The sequence below is a fragment of the Plutella xylostella genome, chromosome 17 (assembly GCF_932276165.1).
Source record: "Plutella xylostella chromosome 17, ilPluXylo3.1, whole genome shotgun sequence".
Classification (NCBI taxonomy): Eukaryota; Metazoa; Arthropoda; class Insecta; order Lepidoptera; family Plutellidae; genus Plutella; species Plutella xylostella.
The window spans coordinates 2,764,665-2,787,549 of record NC_063997.1 but is presented as its reverse complement, the minus strand read 5'-3'; the positions used below and the strand labels follow the sequence as shown (position 1 = coordinate 2,787,549).

Sequence of the window (22,885 nt, the reverse complement as noted above, 5' to 3'; positions counted from 1 at the left end):
AGAATCGCGTGAAAAGATCATTTCTGAAAACCACTCTGAGCCTACAGCAGGCCATCTTGGAATATTCAAAACTTATCACCGATTGGCATTACGCTTTTACTGGCGAGGCATGTATAGAGATGTCGCTAAGTTTGTAGGTACTTGTGAAAAGTGCTTGGCGTACAAGGCACAAAATCACACTACATTGGGTGAGATGGGTCGCCCGAAACAGTGTTCGAGACCATTTCAAATGATATCCATTGATTTTGTTGGGCCTCTCCCTATTACACGTAAACAGAACAGCTATTTACTAGTCGTTACATGCTGCTTTTCAAAATTTTGCCTTATTTTCCCGATTAAGCGAGCTAATTCTGATATAGTAATTAAATTATTGGAAGATTCTGTGTTTATGGTACACGGTATACCGCAGACAATATTTCTGGATAACGGTAGCCAATTTATTTCAAATAGTACTGAGAAATTTTTCAAGAAGTATAATATTCCTAATATCTATTTTACTCCCAGATATTCACCGCAAATCAACACCGTGGAACGTTACAACAAGACAATCATGACTTGTGTATCCACATTTGTTGATAACGACCACAGGGCATGGGACACTAATATCCCAAAGATCCAATTCGCCATCAACAATTCAGTTAATGAGTCCACGGGTTATACCCCTTCATTTCTGGTGTACGGGCGTGAGTTAGTTACTTGTGGTTCCCATTACACGGACACGGAATTGGGAGAGGAAATTATATTTTTGCCCCGTGACATTTATGCAGAGAACCTAGGGTGCTTAGCTGACGTTTTTGATAAAGTGCAAGCTTCTCTGTGGCATGCGCATGAGAAAAATACAGCCCAATATAATTTGCGTAGAAAACAGGCGGAGTTCAACATCGGAGATATAGTTTTTAAACGCACGTATTTCCTGAGCAATAAAGACAAATATTTTTCCAAAAAATTAGCTCCAAAATTTATAAAATGTCGAGTGTCTGGTAAAAAGTCTCCACTGGTGTACATCCTTGAGGATATGTCAGGCAAGAACATAGGAACATGGCATATCAAAGACCTAAAATTGGCAGGCTACAATAAATAAACATTAAGTCATTAGAAATTGTTTCATAAAAACATAATTGCATAAGTTATTCGTTTTATACATAACGGGTACCTTTTTTTATGTAAGGAAGCGACAATAATTCACTGTATAATTATTGCTGCTCTTAATGTAAGGATGTTTAGTAGATGAAGTATGCTAGTTGTGAAGAATGAATGTGTAATGCTATTATGGCTGTTATGAGGCGGATTTTATTATAGAATAAAACCCTTTGGGTGCCGCGGGGGGTACTGTAACGTTGCACTTGTGCTGGTACTTAAATTAAATAAATATTTACAATTTTAGAACACAATTATTTAATATTGTAATTTTTTTTTTATCTAAATTAACCTAAAATTATGAATTTAATCAATTATTTACAATACATTACTATTCCCTTATAATAGTAGGTATTCATGAAATGAATTTAATAAAAATATAATTATTATTGAGTTGCAACTCTGACTTCGGCTAGGACGGTCGCTTTCTAGCGGCGCCGTCTGTAGCCGTCACGTGTGTGACTCACTACTGAGTACGACTGCAACATGGCCACCGCCACTAAAGTATCGGACACCCTCATGGTGAGCGAGGTGCTCGCCTTCGTTCAGAACAAGCTGGACTCGATGGACGTGATCAGCCTCGAGCAGATCTGTCTGACCAGCTTCAAGGAGGCTGAGCTTGCCGCCGCCAAGAAGCTGCTCGCCGACACCGCCACCACCGCCGTGCGCCTCGTGCCGCGCCGCGGCGATGGCAGCATGAAGAAAGACCTGCAGGACATCATCCGGGTGTTCCAGGAGACCGATCCGGATAATGTCCCGACGTACGTGGCTCGGGACCTCTACAAGCTGCCGCCGGTTACATTTGACCACGTCGATGTGACCCGGCTGCTTAAGGACATCGTCCTGTTGAAGTCCGAGATCACCGAAATTCGAGGCAAGTTGGAAGCCTCGGAAGTCGCCAGCGCGGCGATGCAACGTGAGTTGTTATCGCTGCGGAATGCTGACGCTGCGATCCACGCGACACCGCCTTCGCCGGCGCGTGAACTGCAAGCGCAGCAAGATTCACTACATGCAACTGACACCGATTTGCGGCGGGTAAATGACCCGCCGCCTGCGACCTACGCCGAGCGGACACGTGATGCCGCGTGCCCGCTGCGTGCCGCCGCCCCCGCGCCGCCGCGCCCCGCTGCTGCTGCACCCTCCACCATCAGGAGCCAGCAGAAGGCCGCGCCCGCGCTACCCCGCCCCCGCCGCCGCCGTCGAGCCGCGCCGCAAGCTGCACCCCAGGTGACGCTAGCGGCTGCCGGAGCTCCAGCGGCGCCCCCCCGCGCCTCGCGCAACGCGGTCGTCGACAAGGATGGCTTCATCTTGGTGGAGAAGAGGAGCCCCCGTCGCCGCAACCACAACAAGCGCGGCACCGCCCCGGCCGCCTGCTCGCTGAAGGCCGCCACGCCCACGGTCGACATCTACGTCTCCCGCATCCACGCGAATATGGCGCATGACAACATTATGCGCTATATCAAGGAGAGGAGTGTCGGCCGCACCGAACAGCCAGTCCAGGTGCTGGCGATTGAAAGACTGCAGTCCGCCAAGCAGACGGACTTCAAGTCCTTCCGTCTTCGGGTTCCCGCCGACCAGCAGAAGGTTCTACTGAACAAGGACTTCTGGCCTGCGGGAATCGTTTTCCGTCGCTACAGGGAGGCGAAAAAGACTATTAAATCCCCTGCTATTAATAGTGCTAGAGTTTAAGTTAGTTACATTTTATAATTATGTAATTTTATTTATTATTTTGTATGATTTAAAATGTATGTGTTTAGTTTATAATATGGGCCACTGATGCCTGAAATAAATGTTTATTATTATTTATTATTATTATTATTTACAAGTAAATTACTATTCCCTTTACAAATCTTATTTTAATTACCAGTAAAGTACTATTCATTTATAATAGTATTTACAAATATAATTACAAATAAATATTATAAAATGTAAAACAGTCAATCAATATCATTCTTAATAATTTAATACATGTAACGAAACGCTCTGCTAACGGTACCGAATAAAAAGATAACCGCGCATCGCTCGCGCCCGGCTACCCTCGCATTGTCAAATATTAGTAGGAGACTCCACGACTCCGCGACGTCACATTCCAACCGCCACCGACGCAACAACTGGTCGAGCTCTGATTTTTATAAATCCTCGTTTAAATAGTGGATAATATATTTATTTTATTTGCCTGAGTGCTGCAATAAACTTATAAGTGATAATTACATAGTACTAAATAATACCTAGTTATTCCGTGCAGCAGAAACCCCTAAATTTGGGTAAGTGGTGAACAGTATTTTTAGGTGGCTTTTAAGTTAGTTAATATTATAATTCATTGAGACCTAATCATTGTAAATCATTTAGCTGCATATTTTATCAATGCATCATCATCATTCCATAATAAATCCATTGCATGGTCGGGTTATCTAGTATTTTTTTAATTATTATGAATTGACCGTTATTTGTTTAATTTTTTAATAGGTACCTTCGTTTCATGAATCACGTACACATTGTAAACTCCGTATCTGGTTTGATCACCACGACACTACCTACTTATTTTCTACCGCATTCCTTAGGTACATTGTCGTGGTGATCCAATAAAATTGCCGTGTAACTTATACGTGCATGGATTTGCAGGGAACTACGTTCGGGCTAAATCCCTAACCGTCGGTCGGCCGACCAAGAAGAATATATACCTGCTAATCACCCCCGTGAAGAAGGTCATCCCAGCACAAATCCCACGTACACACGGCTGGAGATACCATTCCGAGGGAAGTGCGGTCAGGTGTTAGATTTGACGGAATCGAACTTATTTGGCCCGGTATTTTTTTAAATTAATAAACTTATTTTTTTTAACTGGACTCTGCCTCGCCTACTTTTTTTTTTACCTACACTAAAACCCTTAGGTCTAGGCAGGTAGCACGTCACACTGGCCTCACCCAAGTAGCCTCACTCTGCTCTCGGCCTTTTTCATGCACTACAGGCCACTCGTAGATGCGAGATTCCGTGAATCTATTCTATACACAAGAAAGCACAGCTAAATAAATATCAATACATACGTTTACAAGTTTGCAATAAGTGGGCTGAACGCGTAGAGGTTTGTGGGCATATCGTGAGTCACTGCGGCCTCCATCATAGCACCTTCTCTTCCTAATCACCTGATTAGATAGTCGATGGTCAGTGGCAGGTTTTAATATCTCAGCTAGTCATACAATACGACAAAAACAAAAAAAATACTGGGTATTTCTCGCACATTTTAAACATGACGATTCGACCTTGCATTGCCAAATAGTTTCTTGATTAGATGTTTCTCTTTCGTTGACCTCTAGCATAATCTAATAATAAATAAATCCAATAAGTTTCGTGGCGATACCGCAAATTTCTTGCAAGACGATACGATGGATAAGCTTCATCGCTAACGCAGGGAGGCCTAATAAATTCACTTCCATAAAGGGGATATGGGTGAGCGGAAATCCGTGTCAAGCAAATCCCTAAGGAAGGAAGGTTGGGTAGAGGACAGTGATGCTTTACAATATGGATCGATGAGTAGAATTCCAAGTACTGACACAGGTAACGGGAAACTTAAGTTGTGATGGTAAAAGTGGAAGATTGGATATTTTGATCGCGAAAATTATTTTATCAGTCTGTTTCCGAATTTCACACTAGTTCGTACCTCCCGTATGGTCTAGTGGCTAGGATACCTGGCTTTCACCCAGGAGGCTCGGGTTCGATTCCCGGTACGGGAAATGTTTTTGTTTATTTATATGTATGTAATTGTAAATTATGTAGCTACATGTAGTAATTTATGGTCGCGCTTCGTTGTGTCTGGCATGAAATAATGTTTAAATTAACTTCAGACGTCAACGGAAAGTGTTAGCAAATGTGAAACACGCACCCATATAAATAATAAGTTGCCATACAGTAATAATATTCGTAGCAAGAAAATATAATTAAAAGAGCTACGAGTGGAGTATTTTTGTACCTTGTGTACAAATACCGGCCGTAGCGACTATGTGTTGATAAATAAGATTAAATTTTAAAGACTGTCAAACAAACAAATGAAATTTGTTGAATTTACAATCTAATCTGCGTTTGTTTCATACAGATAGACAGACAAAATACATGTACCTATATACTCACACACCCTAAAGGGAAATACCTCTTAGCATTAGTAAACATAATGTTTAGCTGATCTCGTATCAAGTCATTTTCCGGTTCCTTAGACATAGTTGATGGATAGCGAATATTGCCGATCCCCCTGTGATACAATTTAACAACACGTTTCCTCACATCATAGGTTTATCTATGACGTACGTAGCTCTGAAACTTGTGAAAATTTGACGGATCATGCCCAAAACTTGAAACTATGGCGAGGTGTCTATAAAACATAATAATAGATATAAAAATTAATAATAATAGATATAAATCCGTAAAATTTTCAATATTTTTTTTATGTCGATTCTCCGGTAGGTACTATCTATTGCAGATTTAAACCCCTACGTTACAGTGTGCAAGAGTGAAACCAACTAGTTGCCCGACCTTGGTCTGTTATAGCATTCATAATGTAGAAAGTGGCCGTGTAATATACAATTTTGTTGATTTTCACCATTGTTGCTCGACTGTGTGTAGCTATTAGTGATTGTTGGAAATTTGGCGGCGTCCACGCGAAACTAGCCAATTACAATCGTTCATCAACCGAGGAACCGCGCTACACGTGCCATTTAGGTAGGTTGGTGATGCCTTTCTTTTACCACTAAATTACTGCTAGTTAGAGTGACAGCGAGCGTTGTGTGTACTTAGTACTTTAAATCTGCTTCTCAATTCTTTACTAAGTAAGCCTTAGAGTTTCCTCTTAGGGAATCCCTAGTGCTTTTCTATCTGACTCCTTGATAGACAGTAGCCACAATAATATTGACCACATTAACCCGTATTGTTTACAAGTGAGTCATGTTGACCGGGTCTTTAGAGCAGCGGTATTGTAATTCCAAATACGTCCACATGGTTGTTTAGAACGCGTCGGCTATCCGTCCGTTTACAGTTACAAACGAGAATGGCCGCGACCGCGACTGTCCAACTTACAACCGCTTAGTGACGGCGAGCGTAAAGCTTGACCCTAATGGTCCGTAAAATGCGTATGGATGGATACGGGCTTGTTATGTACGTACATCATTGTTATTATTTGTTGAATATTCTACTCTTAACTAGCCCGCACCTGAAAATAGCCTACCTTTAGGGTAGCGTAGACATAATATGAACTTAGCTTCATATTTCAAGATACATAGCTGACCATAAATCTTGACACACAAGAAGACCGTTGAATGAGCATAGTGGGCAATGGTTGGCTGTCCGTGGTCTTACGTCTTGCTTGGTATCGTCAGTATAATCACGGACCGTGTGCAGCCAGCTTTAGAACTGCCAGTCTTCAGTGAGTCAGGTCTCGTCTCGTCAGCAACGGTAAATTATAGCTTGAAGATTGAAATCAATTAGACAATTGATTTCATTTAAACACTTTGTTTCAATTCAATGCCTATAACTGTAATTACTATTATAATGTTTTTTTATATGCCATCATGCGGTTTCTGGGCTTGAGCAAAATAAGCATGTGCGGTTTGACCCTGAACTCGTTAAATCCTACTTTCGTAGGTACTTGTGAGGAATCCGATGGACCCCCAAACTCTTTGGTTATTAACGGGGGACTTCCCTGTCTGGATTAATTATACAAGCTCATAATTCAGTCGTAATGATAAATAATGCAAACGCTCCGTCACTGAAACGCGCATGCGCCATGCGTCACGCCGTTAATAAAATTATAAAATGTGAGCTTCGGGAGATATCATAGCGGAAAATACGGCTTTAATACTAAGGATACTCTTTTACCCTGTTTGTGTTAAGATTATTTACGTTACGTGTGTTTTATGAATGAGATTACGACTAGGCATAATGTATTTTGAGTAAGGGTGAATTCGTCCAAACATCACGTTACACGAGAATAACTATACCGGAATAAAATTTATACGCGAGTAAATATCCAGGATAAGTACATTTGCATTCTACCAAGTTATACCATGATTAAATTGAATGAACGAGGAACGAAACTGTAATGCAACTAAAATAAAAATAGCTGCGTTTCAAAGCATGCAATAGAAATGACATGCCAACTTAGTTTGAATGGATTATAAAAGTATGAAATTGTTTATGTTTTAATATTTTATTCGCTGTTGTTATTCGGAGACTTTGCCTTTAAACGTACTTTTGTTTATGTTTTGACAGATGTGTTTATATGTCATTATGACGGTTTTCTAATCAGCTGATGTGCCGCCGCCATTACAAAATTACTCTCGGATAAGCTCGTTACACGGTCAATTTTGGCGGTATAACATTTTATTCTTGGGATAAGCTACTTATCTTGGTTTCAGGTTTGGTAGAATGCAAAATCTGCTTACTCGCGAGTAACTAGTACTTTACTCGTGAGTAAAAAGTTACTCGACGTTGGTCGAATCCGCCCTAAGTAGTAAGAGAAGTAAGTTTAATATTTGACATCGTAGTACAATTTTTCGATATTATATCAATCATCTTTTACTTAACACCGTACATAATGGTTCCTCCGTTTTTAAGCATCTCCGCTGCCAGCCTAGCCTAACAAAGTAATTACTACTCGAAATCAGTAGTCAATATTTTGAATGGACATCGTTAAATTTAGCTGAATGCATTGATTTGCATGGCCGCGGTGTAGTACGCTCGCCACTACATCGAAATAGAGCTACCAGTTGAATTTACTGGCACAACGACCGCTGACCTGCGGTGATAAGGCCGCGGGCTACATATATAGCACATACCTCCTCGCGTACCTATTTTTATATTGAACCTAATTGCGAAAAAGTTCAATAATGCGTAAATTTTTTCTGTCATTAAGGTCGTCAAGGTTAATTGGCCTTATTTGAGTTCACTGAATTTCACAGAAGCCATTGGTTCAAGTTTTTAGGTTTTTACTTGAAAATTGGCCTATAGTTAAGTCTTATCCACACTCTAGCCTGCATCTAATCTAGAACATGTAACATATAAACCATAGTTTTAGTGCTTTGCTATCATAGTAAAGTCGACTTTCTCACAAACAAGAAACAAGTTGTCTTACGGAGAAGTGGCACGACCCTCACATTTACTTCTTCTTGCTGTCGTCGGTCGTCACGTATCTAATTGTGTTCTTATTGAGAGTGGAACAAAGCCGTTTATCGAACACTTTCACCGTTCTGTTAATTGGAAAACTATTAGACCCATCTGTGTCGAATCGTGCGTAAAAGTTTAGCTGTTTCAGTCATTCAGTCTGTACTCGGAAGTGTTTTTCAGGACAACTTGTAGAGCTAGCTAGATATTTCCAAATCATAATAGATGCTATAATCAAGTTCTTTTATTACCCATCTATTTATGAAATTCTTTGACGACGATGTCTATCTGGCAAATGACATCTGGCAATACACGGCAAAAAAGTTGCGATGTAAATTTTCTGGCCCACTTCGGCCTTCTGTCCTAGTTCAGATAGCCATCATCATAAGGGGTTGGTTGGTGGCTATTCGACCACACGGCAATCATCGCTTCATTGTTAGTACAACCTGTAGTGAATGTTAAGGGCACGTTAACTAAATAAAGGCCAAGCGGGCGGTCGGCTAGAGGGTAAGAGGGGCGGGGGTGGACGGTGTATTCATGTTTAATGAGTCGCGATTGAATACCTATGTGCGTTCGACTCTCAGTTATACGGTTCTACGGCTCTACATGACCACTACATAAGGATAGGTAAGTAGGTACCTAGGTTTTTGGATAAATAAGTAGTTTATTTTGTGTACAAAAATGAAGGATATTTGGGGGATTTAGGCATATCTTATTTACGCACAGCTTAGAAAACCGCAATGAAAGCCATGTTGATAAATTAATAAACTTTTAGGCTATATTTAGGTAGTGCGTTTCTTAAAATTTCTAACAGTCTGGGTCTGGAGAAATTTAAATACTAGGCGCTCACATTTATTCCTATTTTATACGTCTCATAAATAAATTATCGATTTCACATTATATTCCCTCGGGCTATGTGTGGGTAGTAAGTAAAGTAGTCTATCGTAGGTAAAATATAAGAACATGGCAACAAGACCTGTAACCTGTAATTCCGTAACTATATTTCCAAAGCCCAGTTGAGCTGCCTGGCTCTCCTCATCTTGAAGGATCCTTTACTGTGTATAGAAATGCTTTTCGTTTCATCAAAGAACCTTTGCCACGTTCCATGAAAGTGAACCTCGAAAAATACACCCGTTTCCATCTGTGCAAAAACCAGCTATTCCATTTTAATTTCTTATGAAAAAATAATTACAGCCTGGTTAGAGTGGTTAGTTAATTTTACTTAATTATTTACTTTTTATTGAAATATTGATAGTGATATGTGATAAGTTATTTTACCTATCTTATCTTGCGGAATATAGAGAAAATGTGTATAATCCGAATGCAAATATAAATGAATCGGTGATAACATAATCTATTTGATTGAAACCTTGATTAAATTATGACTAATTCGTATTTTCTATTTGTTTCAGGTAATCATCTGTTATTCCGTTCCTGTGTTATTGTTTGATAAGCGTGTTAGTACAAGTACTAGTGTTAAGTTTAACAAGAATGCAGTGAGTACCTACTACCTAGTCTACCTACTCACCTACATAAGACTGAAAAGACCTGTTGACAAAAATAACTACCTAATAGCTCAGGTAAAAGCACCTATTGTAGGCCGGTGACTCATTACGCGTAGCACTCTATCCCTAGACTTACATTGCTCGACCTTTGCTTCTCAGGCTTAAGGGTTAAAATTCTACAGCGGATTTGCATGAGGGGTGAAGAGCCTTTGACCCTTTACCCGTGTGCATGGCATAGTGTAGGTGGATGCAAGCTAGTCGGATGACTCTGAAGGGATTTGTGTAAATGGGTGTCACACACATGTGAGTTATTGCCAAGCGTTAGGGGTCTGCTTGTGATCCCTTATTTAGATTTACATGCATCAATTTATGTGTTTAGCCTGTGAATATTTAATAGTCAGCGATTTAATAAATTGGACATTGATGAATGGGGGAATAGGAATGGTTCATGTTTGATATCCATAATATGATATAATATGATTATATGTAGATATTTCCAAATTTTAACAGGCTCGAATTGGTACGAAACAAGGAATATATTGTTAATAAAAATAATAAATAGGTATACATCACGAATCGCGATATTTCGCTAGCTTCTGAATCAGATAGTAGTCATACAAACAAGTAGGTAAAGTGATATCAAGTGGCATCACATTACTTCGTATCTTCAGTCTGTCTCGCCTGTAACTCTGTAACATGAATGTCACTTGAGATAATGCAGTTTCCTTGAGGATCGAGACTTCTATCTAATAATGGTGTCGTTGTCGTTACTCGTTAGCCAACTTAATGTCATCTACAATGCTATGCAAATGAGGTTTCGGTACCTCATTTAGAATGATGCTCATAATGTATTCTATTTTTATTCAGGTTATGAATTTTCGTCGTAAGAAAACATTGATGGTCTAAATAGGTAAAGGAATCGATACATGAACGTGGAGAAAAGTGGCTCTGTAAGCGTTTTACAAGCTTGCAATGTCTGTTATAATCTGGTAGTGGGGGCTATTGATCGCCCCCGCGCCCCGCGGCCCGCGCCCGCCCGCCGCGCTGCATCTTTTTGGAACCGAGCAATGACCCGTAGTTTGGCCAAAATTAATGACCTTTCAAACATGAAATATTGACTGCGGGATTTCATTATCAATATCATGGAAATAATCTTGTTATCGAATTTGAGGAAAACTTTTAGTGTTTTTCTCGTATCAAGAGATTATGATATAATATTTCGACAATATATTCAACTCCCGTATGGTCTAGTGGCTAGGATACCTGGCTTTCACCCAGGAGGCTCGGGTTCGATTCCCGGTACGGGAAACCTTTTTATATTTTTTATCCTTTGCGTGTTTCGTAAAGAATATCTCATAAACAATTTTTGTGCCTTTTATTTAGGTTCCAATATAAGTCGTGATGAGCAGCCATTTCCGTTCAAAATTTGGTACGGCTTATTTGTCCTCTGGTTCAATGATAGCACGCTTCAAATGCCTTCATCATAAAGATCAATTTAGGTATACATTTAGGTTTGCAATTTATACCCACCAGGCCAGAGGTTTTAGGTCATCCGTGATTTCAAACACTTACCTACACTGTGAGTCATCTCATTACATTGTGCCTAACTGACTACATTATGCGAACATTGGGGCTTGCCTGATCAAGGTTGTCCACAATTCATCCACTGTAGTAGGTGGTACTTGTCAAACCTGTATACCTACAAGTAGCTTGGAATTCGTTTCTTCTTTCTAGTCGTTTTACGGTGAAAACCCCTAGAAGTTCCATTTCATATTGAAGCCGTTCGAAGTATTTTGGACCTACTCGCGACAGAAAAGAGTCTTGAGGTCTTGACTTGACAAGTGTAGGCGCTCACAAATACTTTTGAGGTGTTTTGTGTAGGGATAATGAGAGGCTTAACCTGATTCAAAAGGATGTATGAGTGCCCTTATCTGCCTTAAGGTGTGGGCGAAGGTCAGCTTCTGAATAGTCCCAATTTCTATTATTTTGTAGAAAATGAATTCTAGCGAAAGAGTATAGCCCTTACTTAACCCATGCGTTTGTGAAATAATTACCTCTAGAAGAATATTAATGAGAATATAATACCATTCGACGAAGCAGAAGACCACGTAAATACCGCAGCACGATGCAACTCCATTAAAAACGGACCGGTACAAACTGATGACGTAACAGCTAAAGTGCCCATTGAATCTGATGGCGGTCAATTCCAAAGTCATCATCGGATCGATCCGTTATCCGAAGTGCGTTGCGCAAGCGCAAGCGGTTACCGTAACGGTGAACATAATCACATGTAATGCTATCGCTCCCGGTGCACACTCCTCGATACGCCTTGTTAAATGTTAGATGACATGCTTACGACGACGCACGAGAATCGGTCACGGTCCATGGTCTTGTCGTGAGATTCTGGATCCTCTGAACGCACGCTGTGCTGTGACGTCACATTGTTTTATGTCGATGACGTCTCTATTAATAGCTAATGGAATTTTGGTTTGCTTGTTGGTGTATCACTTCATCATCATTAGATTCATTAGCGTCAGCCAGCTCACGCCCATGTTTTCAGAAAGCCATGATTACGAATTCATAGCCGATGTTTTATTGTAATGAGCTACATAACTTGGAATTCATTCAGATGTATCAATTACCCAACAATGCGTTAGTTCAGTCTAGTAGTAGTTAAGTCTTAAGAGACCAAGAAACAGGATTGAGTTGGAGGCAAAATATTTCACAATGATATTCAAGCAGTAATTCGGTCTGGTCATACTGGTCTAACCGACCGAATACCTCGCACGATAACTGCCGTGATCTCGCGAAGGTTATCTACTAACTCGTATTTTGGTAACACGATTAATTGATGATTGAACTCATTTGAATTGTAACGGTTATGTTTGTTTTCATTGTTTGTGTGCTTAATTGCTGAAATAGGGTTTTGTAAGCAGATTAGTCGTATTCTGTCTGAAATGCGTAAATACAATTAGCGTTGTGTAAATAGTGTTAATAATGTATCTCATTGTTAGCTTGTTTCTCTGGTCAAGCTCATTGTTGAATGTTGATTTGATATAGGTACCTACTACAGTTTAGTTCAACTGACCGCAACCGCACATGTTTCAGATAGTATAAGTACCTAATGTTTGTTATTGTTCTGTGTTCGTGTGTATTTCATTAATTTTATAGCCACTTAGTTTTGTTTAATCAGCGTTGGCATGTTTCATTATTTTTTTCGTAAAAATTACAAATTATCATTAATTTTGTATCTTTTTTCATAATTTGTGAGAAATTTATTACGTTTGTTCTTGAAATAATTTTTTAGACACTATTTCGCACCGTACGTATACTAACAGACTTTTATATATTTTATATTCTCGATTGGTTTTTAAATATGATACAGATTTATTCTCGTTACTTTCTTTTCAATCACACCTATATCTAAAGTTTCTCAAATAATTATAAATACAATTTGCAAAATTTTCCTATTTTCAGCTTAGTGTTACTGACATTTTCTCTAGAACACATATTTTATCTGATCCGCAAAGACTTATATCTCAAATCCGGTACTCGCCTGCTATCTTTACGACGTGTTCTTTAACAAATAAATAAGCATAGACAATTAAATGTAAATGAAGTACATGTAATGAATGAGTGGATGCGTGTGGAAGTGGCTCATCATCAGACGCAGCGAGCGGCGCGGTCGCGGCCCTGGCCGAGACGACTGACAAGGATACACATAAAAAATGCCTATTTACACCATATCAAGGCTCAAAATAGTTTTTCTCATAAAACAACATGGAGACGACGGTATAGTTATAAATGGGTTTGCTTGACTGAATTTGACAAAGACAGGCTGATGGTCCTGTGTCTTCGTCATCTTGTTTGTATGCGTGCGTGAATACATGATTTTCTGTAGTCAGGCTGTCGTTCGTTCTAAAAAACCTGTAAAAAATTACGCTTTGTTGATTTTCGTATGAAAGCTTGACGACAGTATGATAAAGAGGAAAAAAAAAAACAAAAAGGGATTGGGCTCGTCCGGGATTTGAACCCGGGACCTCTCGCACCCTAAGCGAAAATCATACCCCTAGACCAACGAGCCGGCTGAGAATCTTGCCGAAAACGTCGTACAAGTCGCGAACGCCTTCCACACCGAAATGTCAATGACTGAGACAGCGATAGTACGGAAAAACAACAAGATAACGTTCCTATGTGTAATTTTAAACATTTTCATATATACTAGGAAATCCGTAAAATTACATTTAGTTGCATTAACAAATACTAGTAGTAACCTACTTGTAAAAACTGGCCCTTCATCTGCATAAACTAATTCCAGACCTGCACCATAACACTACTACAATAAGGTATATTATTCCAGTCGCGTTTATTAATCAAGCCAAGTGGGCCAGTTGGAGTAATTTATCGTCTCCTACATGGACTTTAAACGTCTCTCTAAATTATTGTATCGCCTGTTGTTGTAGCTCCGCATTTAGAAGAGCCGCTGTGTCTTCGACCAACTGAATAGTTTCTTACATTCCGATTTTGTAGGATTATGATTAACTATTGCTTGGAAGTCTTGGAACATTGTTGCTTGATATCTTTATACGAAGAATTTATGAAACAATTTTTAACGGTACTAAAATGCTTCAGTTCTCAAAATATGTTGTTTACTAGGTTGTCTAGGTTTGTTTTTTACTGTAGGTATTTTATTAAGTAGACATATCCTGAGGTTACTTCTACTAATGACAAAGAAAGGTCCTTACAACAGCTTATGTAGGTAATTACACTAATGAATAAGAGACGGTGGTATTCAAATCCAGTGTCGCGTAGCTCGACCCAATTCAAGAATGCGGAGTCATTAGCTGATGATGGTAATAAAAGAGGGTTACTCTTCAACTCCATTCTTTAATCCTCAACTATTATAGATGTGTTAAGTTACATTCCTTCCGAAAGTACAAATAAAAGTTTTGTTTTACGCAACTGCCTGTAATAATCAAAACATAGCAATCATACTAATCCTAATAATATATTATAAACACGAAATGTTGTATGCATCTATTTTACAAGAAGCTGAAACCTTGGATAGATATAATATAGGGTAAGTACTTTTTTATCCTGGAATTCCAACTGGAAGTTTTTAAGACGAAGCGGAGCTCGCGGGCTGCAGATCTAGTACGCTATATTGGCATAAACGATAAGATATACAGATTTGTATTTATAACACACAAAAGTAGGCTCAATTGGACGTAGTTACGCAGAAAGGCCTCAATCCACAACTTTGTCAAAATTGAGTTATATACTAGAACATGCTATTTAATGTAGGGTCTACCTGTCAAGAAAACAAACACAGTAAAAAACCAACTACAACATACTTTTTTGATGTGGGGGACCAACCCACATTGTATGAAACACACATTTTTTAGTTTCACATAAAGGACTCAAACTGTTTGAGTCCTTTTACAGAAACGCATTTCCTATGAAACCATGAAAAATTTAGTTTTACATAAAAGACTCAAGCGCTCTGAGTCGTTTTAGAGAAATACGTATTCATTAAAAAAAGACAATTTGTATTTAGCAGAAAGGACTCAACCCGTCTGAGTCGTTTTAGAGGAATACTTATTCATTGAAAAAAGACAATTTGTATTTAGCAGAAAGGACTCAAACCGTCTTGAGTCGTTTTAGCGAAATACTTATTGATTGAAAGAAGTCAATTTGTATTTAGCAGAAAGGACTCAAACTGTCTGAGTTGTTTAATATAATATAAGTTTTTAATAAAACAGTTCAAATTTTATTTGGCAGAAAGGATTCAAACTGTTTTTGTTCCGTCTCTTGGCCACTATTCTGTCACCGCATTTTTCCACCTTCCGTCCCCCCACGAGCCAAGTATCCTGCCAATCCCATTTCAGTTCGGCGACCCGCATACCGACGTTGAACACTTTCCTCTTTTGACGGATCACCACGTTGGGAATACGTCTAAGCGAAAGCGAAATACTTAAAATGGCTCGCTCTATAGCTCTTTGTGGAACTCTGATTCGGTGCACAGTTTCGTTGGTCATCGTCCATGTATCGGCACCGTATGTTAGTGTGGGCAAGTCACATTAGCAATTAACAATCCATAAGCAGCGTCGCTCGACTCTAAAACATCTATCAGATTCATACAAGTTACGCCCGATTTGATTAGCGAGCGACGATGCCTAAGGATTGTTAATGGCTAATTTTCGGTGGTGGTAACTCCAAGGAATGTCACAAGGTGACTTGGTTCTCACACGACTGTCGGACCGGAAACAAATCGACCACATTTTGATTATTCGAAAATGAAGACATTCACTTCTAGATGTTAGAAATACTTAAGAAGGGTTGCTAAAGTCAAGAGTGATCACCACTTAGTGGTTGGAAAAATCTGCTTGACGATAGCGGGAGCTCAGAAGCAGGCCACAAGATCTGCCAAAGATGTCGCTGTAAATAAGCTGCAGGACCCAGAAGTCAGAAGATAACTTAGTATCCAGATCCACAACAAATACCATCAACCTACTAAGTGTGGGCGACGCGCCTCAATCAAAGATAACTGCACTGGCATTAAAGACATGTTTTAAGAAAGTTGCGAGAAATGATAAGGCACAAGGAACACTTAAAGAAAGAATGGATGTCTAAAGGAACATGGCATATGATCAACTCTCCAAGGAAGACTTAACATCGAACTAGACTACCATTCTAAAGAAGCACGAGTTGCGTACGAGTATTTTCTTTGTGAACAAAATATCAAACGTAATTTAAAAAAGGACCAACGCTGTTAGTCTGATTCTATATCTTGGAGAAAACAAACAGCGGCTGCCATGAAGGATCTATAGAAAGAATCAAATAAACTTTGCAACAAACCCCAGGATATCTCCTTGTTACTATGGAAGACCGACTTGTAAGATGGTATGACCACACTGCCGAAGTTTTTAAAGATCTAAACCAGTCTGCATCTGAGGAGTTGGATGCAGATTCAATAAACCAGGAGCATCTTGTATATCCAGATCTTGATATATGTCAAGAAGCATAATCGTAATCATTATGATGATAATAAAATCGATAGCAGTCGTTAAGCCTACTCAGAGACCTTCGGGCGGCTTGAAAACATCTGACAGTCGGGTTGCCCAATTACCCGTCAACTCTGTCAGCACAAGCTTGCTTGTGTTGGGGTCCACTAACCCACACTGGGACAGAGTAGTGGACTAGGCCTAATCCCTTCCTTCATTGGAAGGAGACCCATGCCCCGGCAGTGGAGATGTGACGGGTCGTGATGATGGTTAATGATTATGAGATTTATAATTATTCTGCATCTTGACATAAATTTTAATATCCAACCGCAAAGTAAAGTCGAAGTGATACGGACCATACGATCGCTGAAATCCCACTTTTCAGCGATCGTATGGTAAGCACAGGGAACGACGGATATCCTACGGAGGCATAAAAAGGAGGATAGTTGCAATATACCGAGGATGATGAAGTGAAGTTAGAGTAAAAGAGAATTTTATTTATGTCCAACTTTATCCTTTGAGGTTTGCTTATGTTCATATTGCTTTATCCTGAAAATTATGGGATAATATGGGATGGGACACTTACTAAAAAAGTGGGCTTCTATTTCGTAAAAAAATATATCAAATCGGTTAAGTTGATCCAGAGTTTTGCTCTTGGGAACACATTTCCGGTTAGAATTTTATTCATGCCCAACTTTTTTCTATGAGGTTTGCTTTCCGTCAAAATACCTTATGCTGAAAATTATGGGATACAAACGGGTCGTAGATACTCACTAAAAACGTAGGCTTCTATTTTGTAAAAAAAATATCAAAATCGGTTAAGTTGATCCAGAGTTTTGCGCTTGGGAACACATTTCCGGTTAGAATTTTATTCATGCCCAACTTTTTTCTATGAGGTTTGCTTTCCGTCAAAATGCTTTATCCTGAAAATTATGGGATACAAACGGGTCGTAGATACTCACGAAAAAGGTAGGCTTCTATTTTGTAAAAAAAATATCAAAATCGGTTAAGTTGATCCAGAGTTTTGCGCTTGGGAATACAGTTCCGGTTAGAATTTTATTCATGCCCAACTTTTTTCTATGAGGTTTGCTTTCCGTCAAAATGCTTTATCCTGAAAATTATGGGATACAAACGGGTCGTAGATACTCACGAAAAAGGTAGGCTTCTATTTTGTAAAAAAAATATCAAAATCGGTTAAGTTGATCCAGAGTTTTGCGCTTGGGAATACAGTTCCGGTTAGATTTTTATATAGATGTGAAATGTTGTTTCCGATTACATTTCAATATAAATTATTTAATAATAGGTTTACTTTTGATATATAATTTTTATTTTGTGTAAAAAAGTAATGTCTTGTGTCTACAATATAAATATTTTACTTTAAAAACCATATTGTTATTAAAAAAAATATTTTATAAAAATAAATATTTGGTTGGATCCTTTCTGCGAAACGTTGAATTTCCCTGCTTGCATAGAAAAAGCAATTTAGGAGAAAGGATCCAAGTGCATATTTTCATTAATAACTCAATAAATATTCGTTATAGCTACACCATGATTTGCAATAGTAAAATAACAATAAATATGCATAATTTAAGATAATTTCCACATATAAGATGCTTTTCATTGCTGAAGAATACCGATTAGAACTTAAAACGTCTATATCTCAGAACTAGGTTTGTGTGGGTTGAGTCCTTTCTGCGTAACTACGTCCAATTGAGAGAATGTTCACAGCCGGATCAAGTGTCTGGGGGTTAATCTCTAAACCGACGAACAAACGAGCGAGAATTGTCTCTCAATCGGCACGCTTAATACAACGAAATAGGGCCGTGGGCCTTCTAGTACGGGATTTGTTATTTTTAAAACTAAAAACGTTTACGTTTTCTCCTGTCATCTGCATACATTATCTATCAAAAGTTTCATGAGAGCTTCCGCAAGAGGCGCCACTTAGTATGCGAGAAAACGTAAACTTTTATAGTGAAAATGTCAAACCTGTACTAAGACCTCGTGGTTACAATGCCGATTTGGTTTTCCGAAGTTTAGAAGCACTGCCCTAAGTACGGCTCGTGTGTTCGTTCGTTAGTCGATTTAGAGAGTGACCCCCCTGATGACGACGAGGCACTCACGAAGTATGAACTCATCATTACCACTGAGCTCATTTACACCCAGTTCAGTGAAATGCAATCCACTCGGAAAACAAGCTCGCTTCAACATTCAACTGCCTATTATCAGCAATTAGAACCGAGATGGGTATCGAATCAAATAGCCGTGTCGAATTGGATGAGTTCAGAACACCGGGGCATAGGGGGTCCAATGTCTGATGTACAAAATACAAAATAGAATACTGTCTTTATTGCTGAAGAACTGCTGTGTTTCTTTAAAGATTGTAGGTACTCCACGCGAGCTAAATAAAAAGATTATCTAAATGCACATGAAATTTCATGATAATAATAATATGCTGATTATATATCATAATCTGAATCATGAAATTGTAAAGTGAGTTGTTTGATTATATTATTATGTCATCGTACTTCTTAGAATTTATTAGCTAAAACTTCAGTCAGGAACGGTTTAGTTTTTCCAGCAATTAGGTAATAAGTATTACCAGAATACTAAATAAACTAGTAGAAAAAAAGGCAGCGGTACAATTTATTTGTCAGCCCAATTTAGCGTACTGGCTCCTAATTATTTAATACATACCTGTACATCTACATACCTATAATACACCTACCTAGTATGTACTTACAGGAATCAATTAGTGTAATCACAGGGCAGGCACCCGTGGGACTAATTAAAAACTAGTAAATTAAACCACTTTCGTACACGCGGCTCCTGCTTTCTTTTCCTCTAACAGTTTTTACAAAGTGGTGGCTGGATGGTTCGGGCGGCTATAAGAGAAATAGCATCTCGGTTGGCTACAATAATTTATCATTGATATAATAATAATAATAATAATATATCTTTATTTCAGGTGTAAAAAGCCCATATCATATCCTATCCTAATTACATTTACATTTATAAAATTAAAATTAAAAGATACAAAAGTAAATATCATTAAAGTTTAAAGACAATATTAATATATATATAATTATGTATACTCGTATAATAAGATTTCACTTTGGATAAAGTTCATGTCATTTAACGTTCCCACCACGATGCACAGCTAACCAGTGCCTAAAGAATGGACCATTCAAGTCGTCACTCACCACTTGCAGTATGGTATTGCTGGAGGAGCGCACTCTGTCCCAGAAGCCCGCAACACGTGACCTGATTATTGCAAAAAAGTCAGGGACCCCAGCCTCCGCAAACATGCCTGACGCACTGCAGAAACGAGGATGCTTTAGAAGTATACGGAATGCATCGTTGTACTGAACCCTAAGAGTCGAGTATGCGCGTTTCGTGTAGTTTAGCCAGAGCTGACAAGTATAAAAGCTCTGGCAGTACGCTCTAAACAGAGTTACTTTTACTTGCTCAGTACAACGAGCAAACCGCCTCGCGAGCATGTTGCAGCGGACGGCCAGGGCCCTGCGCTCCCTCTCCAGGTCTGCATCATCACGTAGATCTGACGTGAGCACGTGTCCCAGGTATCTGAATGACTCCACAACCCGAACTGGCGCCCCCCTTAAAAAGAGTGGAAGTACTCTCTCAGGACCCTTCCCCGATCTGAATACCATCATCTCCGTTTTCTTCTCGTTATACTTTAGACCATGCGCTTCAGCATAACGAGCACATGTGTCCAAAAGCCTACGAAGACCCTCGATTGAGGGGCTGAGGAGCACCATATCATCAGCATAACTTAGGTTGTTTATGTAAACATCACCTATGTGGCAGCCAATTCTGGTGCTCCTCAGCTCCACAATCAAGTCATTCACATAAAGGGTGAACAGATCGGGAGAAGTAAGTCCACCCTGACGCACACCACATTCTAGCCTATACTCGCTAGACATGGTGTCGCCCCATCTAATGTGATTCGTTTGGTTTCCGTACCAGTATCTCAACAGATCCACCACCTGACTGTTGACATTTGCCTCGTAAAGTTTTCTCCATAGTAAATTGTAATTTACTAAGTCGAAAGCCCGGCTTAGGTCCAGAAAACATGCGTAGACGGTTGTTTCACGTTCCGTATAGTATTTTACTGTATGTTTTAATGCCAGGTATATATAAGTTCTTCGCCACCTCTTTAGGTTTATACAATACCTTGGCCTGGAAAGTGAGATTTGACTCATCAAGGGGAGTCACAATATATATTTTAGGTTGCGGTGGCGAATGGACATAGGTTGGCCTTCACTTTACATTATCTACGCTCACTCATACTATACTCTTGTACGGTGAATACGGTGACCACCGAGATATTAAATTATCCGAATGTGGTTTGTATTTGAATTGGGCGGTAAGTAATTGTTTCAAAATGTTTTAGCCATGTTATATCTATATCGTTCCAAAGGACGGCACTCGTTCAGCGATTCTACATGGTACATTTCAAATTATTGTATTCAGAATCGGCTATATTATCGGAAAACTTGCGAGATAGGTATCTATTATTATACGCTCCTCGGTAGTATCTCAACGAGATCACAGTTTATTGGGTCATCCATTGATGTTACGACAACATTCATTCTTACCGTGTTTGTTTGGAGTGGGATAAAGTGGCCTACTTCATTATACGAGCTTACTGTGTCAGTTAAAGATTTCTCTTATTTATGTTTCATGTGAAAATAGTTTTGAACTATGACTCACCGTTTTCTCCTTTAGTTGACTCATTGGCATCACATCATACGAGTAATATTCACGATTGTCTTTTTGTAAAGCCCACCTTTGTAGCCCTTTTTGGTAATTTATCATTGACTTTTATAATTATCATTAAAATGCTATTTTGCTTAAACTCTACGAGCGTATGCAAACTTATCGTTGAAGAGAGCATCACCTATAAGGCTATAAATCCCAACACTTCGACGACAGTAATACAGCTCCATCATGCATTCCGATCTTAATTTCGACCAATTACTTACTTTCCGCGCTTGACACATCAGGTCACTAACGCACTACTCTTCTCATTGCAGGCATAGTGTCTATGTCGGACTGGCACATCGAGGTGGCGTCTCTGTCGGAGAACTGGCGTCCACTGCTGGCGCACTACGCGGGGCCGGGCGCCGTGCTCGTCATAGCGGTGCTGCTGGCTGCTGCGCTGCCGATTGCTGGGTCAGTACAGAGCTATCATAGTGTCTATGTCGGACTGGCACATCGAGGTGGCGTCTCTGTCGGACAACTGGCGTCCACTGCTGGCGCACTACGCGGGGCCGGGCGCCGTGCTCGTCATAGCGGTGCTGCTGGCTGCTGCGCTGCCGATTTCTGGGTCAGTACAGAGCTATCATAGTGTCTATGTCGGACTGGCACATCGAGGTGGCGTCTCTGTCGGACAACTGGCGTCCACTGCTGGCGCACTACGCGGGGCCGGGCGCCGTGCTCGTCATAGCGGTGCTGCTGGCTGCTGCGCTGCCGATTGCTGGGTCAGTACAGAGCTATCATAGTGTCTATGTCGGACTGGCACATCGAGGTGGCGTCTCTGTCGGACAACTGGCGTCCACTGCTGGCGCACTACGCGGGGCCGGGCGCCGTGCTCGTCATAGCGGTGCTGCTGGCTGCTGCGCTGCCGATTTCTGGGTCAGTACAGAGCTATCATAGTGTCTATGTCGGACTGGCACATCGAGGTGGCGTCTCTGTCGGACAACTGGCGTCCACTGCTGGCGCACTACGCGGGGCCGGGCGCCGTGCTCGTCATAGCGGTGCTGCTGGCTGCTGCGCTGCCGATTGCTGGGTCAGTACAGAGCTATCATAGTGTCTATGTCGGACTGGCACATCGAGGTGGCGTCTCTGTCGGACAACTGGCGTCCACTGCTGGCGCACTACGCGGGGCCGGGCGCCGTGCTCGTCATAGCGGTGCTGCTGGCTGCTGCGCTGCCGATTGCTGGGTCAGTACAGAGCTATCATAGTGTCTATGTCGGACTGGCACATCGAGGTGGCGTCTCTGTCGGACAACTGGCGTCCACTGCTGGCGCACTACGCGGGGCCGGGCGCCGTGCTCGTCATAGCGGTGCTGCT

At 40.4% G+C, this 22,885-nt stretch overlaps 1 protein-coding gene, 1 long non-coding RNA gene and 3 other non-coding genes across 5 annotated transcripts in view; 4 read left to right on the top strand and 1 right to left on the bottom strand.

Moving 5' to 3' along the window:
• Positions 1-22,885, top strand: part of LOC105390290 (prominin-like protein) — a 55,624-nt gene that overhangs the window by 14,640 nt on the left and 18,099 nt on the right. The window contains exon 2 of the mRNA XM_048626843.1: positions 21,847-21,985. Coding sequence (XP_048482800.1) covers positions 21,847-21,985 — 139 coding nt within the window. The remainder of the gene's footprint in view (positions 1-21,846; positions 21,986-22,885) is intronic.
• On the top strand, positions 2,985-3,983 carry LOC119693957. Its single transcript, XR_005254699.2, has 2 exons — positions 2,985-3,401; positions 3,760-3,983. It is a non-coding gene; the product is annotated as an uncharacterized LOC119693957 (long non-coding RNA).
• On the top strand, positions 4,797-4,868 carry Trnae-uuc. The gene has a single exon. It is a non-coding gene; the product is annotated as a tRNA-Glu (tRNA).
• Positions 11,025-11,096, top strand: Trnae-uuc. Its single transcript has one exon. It is a non-coding gene; the product is annotated as a tRNA-Glu (tRNA).
• On the bottom strand, positions 13,801-13,872 carry Trnap-agg. Its single transcript has one exon. It is a non-coding gene; the product is annotated as a tRNA-Pro (tRNA).